General features: G+C 43.9%; 1 protein-coding gene across 2 annotated transcripts in view; it reads left to right on the top strand.

Annotated features, from left to right (window-relative positions):
• Window positions 1-5,977: 5,977 nt before the first annotated feature.
• Window positions 5,978-10,333, top strand: part of CD2AP (CD2 associated protein) — an 86,400-nt gene continuing 82,044 nt past the window's right edge. The window contains exon 1 of one of the 2 annotated variants that reach the window (XM_034426816.3): window positions 5,978-6,610. In XM_034426816.3, coding sequence (XP_034282707.2) covers window positions 6,607-6,610 — 4 coding nt within the window. In that variant the 5' untranslated portion in view covers window positions 5,978-6,606. Of the gene's footprint in view, window positions 6,611-6,849; window positions 7,230-10,333 lie in introns of those variants that run through there. The other variant, XM_034426815.3, reaches the window with a different exon arrangement.

Raw genomic sequence — 10,333 nt, 5'->3', positions numbered from 1 at the left:
AGGTGATAACCAACACCTTGAAGCGCACTCGGAAGACCACTGGGAGCCAGTGCAGCTCACGCAGGAGAGGTATTGTATGGGAGTGCCATGCGGCTCCCATGACTACCCACGCGGCCGCATTCTGGACCAGATGGAGCCTCCAGATGCTCTTCAAGGGGAGCCCCATGTAGAGAGCGTTGCAGTAGTCCAGGCGAGAGGTGACGAGGGCATGAGTGACTGTGCACAGGGAATCCCGATCAAGAAAGGGCCGCAACTGGCGGATCAGGTGAACCTGACCAAAAGTCCCCCTGGCAACAGCCGTCAGATGTTCCTCAAGGACAGCTGCGTATCCAGGAGGACTCCCAGATTGCAAGCCCTCTCCGAGGGGGCCAAAGACTCGCCCCCAATAGTCAGTGATGGAGTCAACTGACTATATTGGGATGCCGGGAACCACAGCCACTCAGTCTTGGAAGGGCCACAAGCTTGAGCCTGTGTCTCCCCATCCAGATCCGCACAGCCTCCAGGCACCAGGACATCACTTCAAGGGCATCGTTGGGGTGGCCTGGGGTGGAGATGTACAGCTGGGTGTCATCAGCGTACTATAGTACTTCACCCCAAAGCCATGGATGATCTCGTCCAGCGGCTTCACATAAATGTTGAACAGAAGGGCCGAGAGGACCGACCCCTGAGGCACTCCACATATAAGAGGCCTCGAGGTCAACTTTTGCCCCCCTGCCAACATGAACTGCGTCTGGTCTGAGAGAAAGGAGGAGAACCACCGTAACACGGTGCCCCCCATCCCCAACTCTTCCAACCGGTGCAGCATGATACCATGGTCGATGATATCAAAAGCCACTGAGAGATCTAACAGGGCCAGAACAGAGGAGCAACTCCTGTCCCGAGCCCTCCAGAGATCATCTACCAACGCGAAATGTCATTTCCGTGCTGTGCCCGGGCCTGAAACCTGACTGGAATGGATCTAGATAAGACGTTTCCTCCAGGTACTGCAGAAACTGTCATGCGACCACACTCTCGACAACCTTCGCCACAAAGCGAAGGTTGGAGACAGGACGATAGTTGGCTAATACTGCCGGGTCCAGGGAAGGCTTCTTGAGGAGAGGCCTCACTACCGCCTCTTTCAAGGCCGTGGGGAAGTAACCCTCACTCAACGAAGCGTTAATAATTCTCTGGAGCCAGCCTCGTGTAACCTCCCGGGAAGCCAGTACTAACCAGGAGGGACACGGATCCAGTAAACATGTGGCCGCACTAAGTCTCCCCAGAATCCTGTCCACGTCATCAGGGGTCACAGAGTCAAACTCTTCCCAGATAACGTTCTCAAGACTATTCCTCACCACCCTGCCTGAATCTACCCAGTCAGAGTCCAAATCCCCCCGGATCTGAGCGATTTTGTCATACAGATATTGTCCGAAATCCTCGGCCCTGCCTTCCAGGGGGTCCTCCCACGCTCCCGGGTGGAGCAGGGAGCGGGTCACCCTGAACAGGGGGGCCAGACAATTCTCTGATGACACAATAAGAGCAGAAAAGTAATTAAACTTTGCCGCTTTTATCGCCACTAAGTAGGTCTTAATATGCGACCTTAACAGTTTTGGGTCAGATTCAGCGAGACTGGCCCTCCAACCGCTCTCTAGGTGTCTTTTCTGGCGTTTCATCTCCCTCAGCTCCTCGGTGAACCAAGGAGCCGTGAGGGATCGACACCGGGTCAGAGGCCGCAAAGGCACGACTCGATACAAGGCCCCACCAGCTGCCCGATCCCAGGCAGCTACCAGGTCCTCGGCCGAGTCGTGTGCCAGATCTTCAGGAAATGGCTCAAGCTCCAACTGGAACCTATCAGAATCCATCAGGATCCATCAGGCGCCTGGGGCGGACCCACCTAATTTAGTTATGTAGCCAGATGATGTGGGACAAGCAATGCTTAATGTACCTTTCTAACCTGCTCTCTCATGCGAGAGTCAGCAGCACCATCCTACAAAGGACTGCCCAATCTCCCTGGATGCTACCAGACATCCCTGCTGCCCCAGGTACAGAGATAAATGACCACTGGTCAAAAACTACTAAAATTTGTGATTACAACTGCCAGTGGTCATCTGTACCTGTTGTATTAAGTTTGGACTGAGATAAATCACACAACAAAAACTGGTGAGTAATGGAATTTTTAGTGAAATGTTTCTGGTCCGGACCGGATCGCCCGATCCGGTAGTGATGGAGGCAGGTGGTTCAGAGAACCGGTAGCAAAAATCCCTGCCCCCTCCCATGCCCAGCTGAGCCACGCAATCATCAGAGGCTTTTTTTCTTTTAAATGCCTCTGACAATCCCAGCTGAGTTGCCTGATCATCAGAGAGTTTTTTAAAAACCCTCTGCCAATCAGGCAACTCAGCTGGGATCATCAGAGCCTTTTGAAAGCATTTTTTACAACCTCTTCGCCAAAGAGGTTGTAGAAAAAATGGTTTTAAAAGAAAAAAAAATGGCCACGCCCACCCAGTCACATTACCCCACCACCAAGCCACGCCCACAGAACGGGTAGTAACAAATTTTAGATTTCACCACTGCATTGCACAATCCCGTTCTCTTGGCAGAAGAAACCTTAATCCAATGGCCCTTGAACAGATGTTACGGCTAGAGACCTCTTCTCTTGCAGTAGATGACCAGGATGCCTTGTGTTTTTAACACTTCACAACATCTGCTCAACTTGCCTTCTTGATGGTTGAATTGTTGATTGGTCTCCTCTGCTCAATCTATCAGGATAAATTTCATATTCTGGAATAGACAACCACCCACCTCACTAAAGGTCAAAGTCCTGTCAGCTATCCTCACCTAGGTTTTGCCTGTGTACTATGATGGTTTACTGGGGTGTGGCCACAGGTGAGAGCTAAGCACCAGGTGGGGACCAAAGGTGATGAAGCAATGCTAAAAAGAAGATAGCAAGCCCACTCCACCAGAGGCACTACCTTTCCATAGACATACTATACACTCCAATATTCTATGAAACTATTATAAATAATGTACTCCCAAAATATCAAATATAGTACAAGAAAGTCCCAGGCTTTATACTGTATAATTAAATTTTTAGCCATGAGGATTTTTCTCCCAGAAAAGTCTTCACAGTATTCATCCATCCATTCATACACATACAATATACCTTTTTAAAGTCCAATGAGCATTTTTAAAACATATGTACAATACAGTAATTAGAGAAGTATTAATAACGTGAAACCAAGGGCCAGCAAATTAAGCTAATTAAGAATAACCTATAACATGGATCGGTAAAGGTTCCCAGAGAAAGGGAGCTTCACAGCTGAATTGCTGTTTCCAATGGCTAAGTACATGTCTGACAGTGGCAGGATGACAGAAAAAGCTGGGCACGTCCTACTATTTTTCTTTGTACCTGAGCTCCAGGTGCATTTAGCTTGAAAAGTGAGCAAGGAAGAGATTGGCTGAGCAAGGATAGGGACTTGCAAAAACCAGTTTGTTATCTATACATTTGGGGAAAATAAATGGTTCTTAATTTTTATTTAATAGGCATAAGATCTCTGGAGGAGAATAAACACCTTATCCTCTCCTGATTCCAAACCAAACACGCCTAATTGAGTTGGTTTGGGGAGCCCTCAGAAAAAGCTAGGACTGCCCTACAACTAGTGAAACTGGTTTTTGCAGCCTTTATCTGCTAACCAAGTCATGATTTGATTTACTGATTGCTTTTCTTTGGCTGTATCATGCTGGGCATGGCTCTTCTGCCGGCCTCATGATGAAATGGTTGTTTTTCCTTCCTGAAAGAGCTAGTCTCTGATGTGATGTTGCTGGTAAAATCTTACTAGAGGCTCCACAAATTGCTTTGCATCTGCATCTTCATGACCACCTGAAGATTGTGAAGAGAAACATTTGAAGAACAATGAGCAACACCAGGATCTACTGATTTTCTACTTATTCCTTGAGATGTATGTGGGGGGCGGGGAGAGCAGTTTTATAGTTGTGAATATGGGTGGAAGGATGGGTAGATAAGGCCAAGAGAGTGAATTCGTGATGAAGAGACCATTGCTTCCTTTTCTCTGCCCTCCCCACAGCTCTCTTGATCCTATGCAAATTGGAGAGTTCACCACTTGGGGGAAGGGTGCAATGACCAAGCTCATTTGTGCATATTTAAATATCTAAATTATTGCCAGTTTAACTGTAGTGAGAAATATTGGGATCAGTGATGTTCATCAAACAAGGTGAGGATTAGAACAGACACACCTTTTGCTAATTGAAAGAAAATACCTTTGCTAAAGGCACTCCAAGGACTAATCTGTTTGAGGAATTTTGCTTTGACCCCTTATTATTTCTACATATCGCATATTTAGCCAGTGCCATGGTTTATGCACCATGCTAAAGATGATTTATTGATAGGATTTTCACACTAAACTCTAAATCATGGTTTACAATCCAAAATGACTCACAAAATATCTCTTTATGATGTGAACCAGGGTTCTGCATGATATTTGGGCATAAAACAGTTAAATTTCATATTTTGAAAACTTACAAGAAAAATTACTGATCTCTCACTTTCATTCTAATAAATATTATATGCAAACTTTTATTAGAGCCGTGGTATTGCAGTGGTCAGAATGCAGTATTGCAGCCTATTGCTCATTCCAGGAGTTCAATTCTGAGCGGCTCAAGATTGACTTCCATCTTTCCTGTAGGTAAAATGAGGACCCAGATTGTTGGGGGCAATATGCTGATTCTGTAAAACACTTATGGCTCTAAAGCATTATGAAGTTACATATAGGTCTTATTGCTATTGTGTGAAAATATGAGAGGCATCAGATCTTATTCAGCTTGTTTCTTTGTAAAGAAGTCACTGAAATTTGATGGCATTTCTGTAATATAAACTATGCATGCAATCATATACCTGTACAGGCTGAGCACAAGGATTGGCAATTTTAACATTATAGTTTCTGATTCTGTATCTCTTTTTTTAAAACATTAACCTCATAAGATTTGCTGTAAAGGCAGCTCACTGTCTGCTTTCAGTCTCAGTTCCTCTATAGGTTGTTTTTAAAATTACAGAAAAGGCTGGCCTAATGCTTGGTTCCATAAGATTTTTATTAGAGTAGCCATATTGGATCTCCTGAGAAAAATGAAATTGCCCTACTAAGTTACAGTTTGGATTTAGTAAATATCCCTATTCAAATTTTTCATTGGGGGGGCAAATGGGAGGGAGTCACAGTCCCAGAATATTTTGATCCCTATAGCAAAGGACAAAGGGTTCCTTGTATTCAATTTGGAAAAAGTGCCTAGATTGGCAGATGCATTTCAGTTCAACACCTAAGCAGTAGGATGAGTTTCTTCATTCCTCTTAGCTACCTTGAAGCATTTAGAATAAAACATCTGGTGTACAGAATGTGCTTTCTTCTTGACTGTCACTTCCTGCTCTAAGGCTGCTCCTGCCTTACTTTGTGTAATGATAGGCCCTACCGGCTCTCCTTGTTAAGTCTTAAAATGGATGGCCTCGAAAATCACAAACTGAAGAAGAATGACAGAGTAGGCAGGGATCCTGTTATTTATATGTCTGCCCAAAACAGTAACTTCCTGTATCTATCAATCCACAGTAAAGGAACTCATAAGAGTTAGTCCATTTTGTCTACTAAGCAAGCTTTAGTGCTGTTTTTTAAGCAAACAGGAAACAGTTTGATAACAGGTTGGAGTTGTAGTTCCAGCCAGCCCACCATGCTTTTCAGGGACTCACTTTTTCCCATCGCGGGCTACATCTTCCTTTTAACAGGAGAGGCCCCTGACTGTCTCTAGAATCTTTACCCTGCAAATATTGTTACATCCCTCAGCCCTCATCCTCCCATGCAGGTGAGACTGTCTCATAAAACCGGTATGGGAGCTCTATGCTCTTTCCCATGCTGATGTTTCACTGGAGGATGTCTGTAGCAGCTTCTCAAAATAGCAGCCTTTTGCCAGACAGGGCCTCTTGCCAGACGGGGCTACTCTTTCCAAAGTTATGTTGAAGTTAATGTGCTGAAAGGCTGGGTACAAAATTAGGATCAGCGGCCAAAGGCCCCTGCACGTGCACTTCCTCGTGTTGCTTTCCATTTAACACCGAACGGGACTCCCGTGGAAAGGCCGGGACACACCAAGCGCGCCAAGAACGGCTTCCTGTCCCTCCTCGCGGAGGCGGCACGGGTTCACGAGCGGGAAGAGCAGCCGGCACCGCCCGCACCTGGCAACCGCAGGCAGCTGGCAGTGCTGCCCGGCGCTACGGGAGGGACGGGGAGCGGGCCCGCCGAGGTCTCGCGGGATTTGTCGCCCCCAGGCCGGCCCCCATTCCGGTGTCTGGCGGGCGGGACGCAAGGAAGAGGAAGCACGAGCAGACCAGGACCAGACCGCCAGCGAGCGCTGCGGACGGCGCAGATTTGGCGGGCTGCTGTTACTGCTGCTGCTGCCGCCGCTGCCACCACCACGGAGCGAGCCCGACTCCTCCTGCCCGAGTCGCGCCGTGCGAATGCTTGATGGGGAGCTGCCGAGTCCGGCCTGAGCTTGGCGGCTGCTAGAGCGTGAGGCCCGGGAGGCTGAGGAAGGAGCGGCGGCGGCGGCGGGGTTGCAGCCCAGCCGGGCTCGCACAGCATGGGTAAGGCGGGAGAGGAGGGAGCCTTCGCTCCATTGCTCCGACGGAATGACCTTTCCTTCCTGGCCTTTGGGGCGGGGGTCGCCCCAGAAGTCCGCCTTGTTTCCTCCTGGAAGCGGGAGAACAACGCCCCGCAAGACGGTCCGTCCCTCCGCTCCTCCACCTCCGTGGCGTGGCGGTGGGGGAGGACGACCACAGGAACCCCTCCCGGCGCTCTGTAAAATGTTAGGCTGGTCTCCTCCCTCCCTCCCTTCGTTGAGCATTCTTGGCTGGTTTCGCCCTCTTCCCCCAAGCCAGACCCAAATAGGATGGGGAAAGTGGCTTTTTTTGAGGTTCACCCCTCCTCCAGCATCAAAGGTTTCAATTAGTCCCTGGGCGCTAACGCTGGCGGAGTCGCATATTTTCTCATCCTGGAAGACTCCAGAGTATCCAATTAGTCATAATTACGCGAACAGGTAGGATACGGGACAGGAAGTTTGAATGGGCTTCCTCTCAAATTAAGGCTAGAAAACTGTAGTTGACTTCCTGGTTCTTCTAAACTTTTTCCTATATTTAGAAAATATGTCCTACTGACAGCTATTGATTTTATTTACGATGGAAAAGCAAACACTCATTTATTCAGGTGAACGTGCTTTAATATTATGGCCTGGTTTTGTTTCAGGTGGAAGCATGTTTGGACTAGTGAAAAGCTGTTGCTGTTTTGCAAGGCACTGTGGTTGAGAGTCTCTAGATTTTTGTTGGATTACAGTTCAGACATTGTGTACATTTGCCTTACTTCTGTGCTACGCAGATCAGTGTTATGATAAGTTGTACTCCTGAGTATATTAAAAGAGTGATATGCTTTTATGTATTGGGTTTTTTTGTATCAGTTTCTTTAAAATAAAGTGAAAGAAGATTGCTAATTTTTTTCCTGCAAGTCATATACAGCCTGAAAATATGTGTGCTTCTCTAAAAATACTGTATAATCTAATTTATCCAGTGTGACTATTCCTGAGTATATGGTGTTTTGATTGTGGAAATCATTGCCAGAAATATAGCACCTCCCGTCTCCATGTTGAGGAATATACACTGTGTAAGTTGCTAAGTAATGAATGCATTTCAATGTTAATAAAAACAAAAAGTATACACAATTGAAACAAGAATATTAGATCTCTGGGAAGATCTGCAATGGACCAGATGGATTTGTAACTTTATTTTTATTTGTGGGAAATAAAATTCTATGTAGATATTTTTTCTGATGAAGAATGAAATATACAATACATTTACAGGAGAATCTGGATATATTTTGAAAACAAAGTACTGGTACTTGATTTATTGCTACGTAACAAAAACCAACTGTTATAATTGGAGGAAGTGGTAGTGGCTGGTAAAACCTAAATCCTGTTTTGGTTATTAATTAGCAATTGCTTTAGGGCTACTTTTAAAGTTGTTTTCTCTGGAAAAATTATGTAATGTTGCTTGATTTATTCCCAGTTAGGAATGACATGTGGTTGCCTATGGACTTTACTTTAAATGTGATTGTTTATAAATTAGTATTGGTGAAGCAAAACCTACATTTTTTATGATAAATTCTATAGATATTTTTTAATGCAACAGTAGTAGCATTAAATGTGTAAATGCTTGTAGTTACATGCTGTTTCTTGAAGGTTTTTTTTTGCATGCAAATATACTCTTCCCTGTTTAATGATGCACACATATATTTTAGCTAGTTTCTCATATATTCAGTGTATTTCTTGACGATCTATTGTATGTATTGTTTGCAAAGACAGAAGTTCCAATCCAAAAGTATTCATATTTAGGGCTGCCTAGTGTTACAATCCATATATGGCTAAGATACTTGGTTCAGACAAGCCAAATCCTCCATTGTGATCATTCTTGTATAATATCCTGTATAATTAGATGGAGTTGAATATATAAAGTGTGCTTCCGTACACGGAAAGGAAAACATTCTGTAAATATATACTGATGTGGAAGTGCTTTCAAAATGCACTTAAGCTTGTTTGTCTGGTCTCAAAATTAACTTATCCTGCCTTATTTGAAATTGAGTAACATCTGGCTCTTACACTTTCTTCAGTATCTTAAATATGATCATTATTTTGATAGAACACACAATAACTTGAAAGCCCTCCTGCTATGCTTCATGTAGTAGCATGAATTGATAAATTTGATAAGAAAGATATCAGTACACTTAAAACATAAAAGTTGAGGGAACAACAAGGTAAATCCTTTACCCTCCATGGCAAAGACTAGGATAGATGGTTTGGGATAGTGGTGACCTATTTTTTGTTCAAGTATTAAGTATATACATGTTTTACAATTATTGATTTTAAGGAAGGAAGATGTGTTCACCACTGTAAGGTTGCTGTATGTCACGGATCTTATCCAAAGCCACTCCTAGAAAACTAACCCTAGTAGAATACATGTCTACTATTTTTATGAATTTTAACTGGAACCTTTCAGATGGCCATTCAACTCACTCTCTTCCAATGCTAGAACCCCCTTAATGTTCATCAAGTAATGATAAGTTCCATTCTACTGAATTCAACCCACTACTTAAGCCTGTCTAAATCTTTCTCTCTTCTCCCAGTTTTGTGTTTAAGAGCATATTAATTTTTTTTAGAGTTTTTAGTATGTTGGGCTTTTTAATGTACTGATACTAATTCAAACCTCTAAATCTATGCTAAGTAATGCTGATTTTTATTTTTTATAAAATCATTGAAATTCGATAAATGGGTTTCTGTGGGAAACTTTTAGTTACAAAGGAAATTGGTCCCCCAATTTTCCAAATGGTTTTTGCCCACAAAGCAGAAGGATGGAAGTCCTAAAACATTTTCTTCCAGAAGCTTTTGGGCCTTTCACACTCTAGCTGCTACCACAATGAAAGGGTTGACTAGTGATTTTCTGAAGAAAAAGTTCCTCTCCTTTATTTACCTGGATGTCCTCCAGATTCCTGGAAATTACGAACTTTAATTAGAGGTCATGGGGAACAGAAGTAGTCCTATGTTTTTCATATTTTAAAGGGATCAAACCTTGTTTTATTTCCATCAGAAGATGGACTAGAGAATTTTACTATTGTAAATGACCCAATAATATCTCCTATGTGGGGATGTGGATTGGCAAACTTGTCATGAGAGTCTGGCTAGCAGATTACATTACCAGTGCTAATAACTATCTTATTTATTAACATGTATACCAAAGTTCAGTCATATATGTATATATTAAATATAAGATACAGTGATAATGAAATAGAAGTTTAGAATATAAGGAGACAAAACACTGGATTTGCAAAATAGGTTAACTTCCTCTGACAATGTCAAAAGGGGTTCCTGAAGAAAGGTATCCAGGAGAATGTTCAAGAACTGTGGTATTACCAGTGTTTAGACTTGCTATCTTCACAAAGAATGTCAGAATGGGTTTCTGATCTCAAAAATATAGACAAGTGCATATAGGCATCGGCTTAATAGGACATTATAGACCAGTGGGTCTCAGCCTTCCTAATGCCACGACCCTTTAATACAGTTCCTCATGTTGTGGTGACTCCCAACCATAAAATTATTCCATTGACCATTGAAAATATGTGTTTTCAGATGGTCTTAGGCGACCCCTGTGAAAGGGTTGTTCGACCCCCAAAGGGGTCCCGACCCACAGGTTGAGAACCACTCTTATAGACAGTCCCAATTCAGTGTAGGCCACAAACAGGCTAACTGCAGTTCCTGAACTATCTTT

Source organism: Pantherophis guttatus, chromosome 1 (assembly GCF_059756535.1).
Source record: "Pantherophis guttatus breed Tessera chromosome 1, ASM5975653v1, whole genome shotgun sequence".
NCBI lineage: Eukaryota > Metazoa > Chordata > Lepidosauria > Squamata > Colubridae > Pantherophis > Pantherophis guttatus.
Note: the sequence above shows the minus strand (reverse complement) of the source record. Positions and strands in the feature narration are given on the sequence as shown.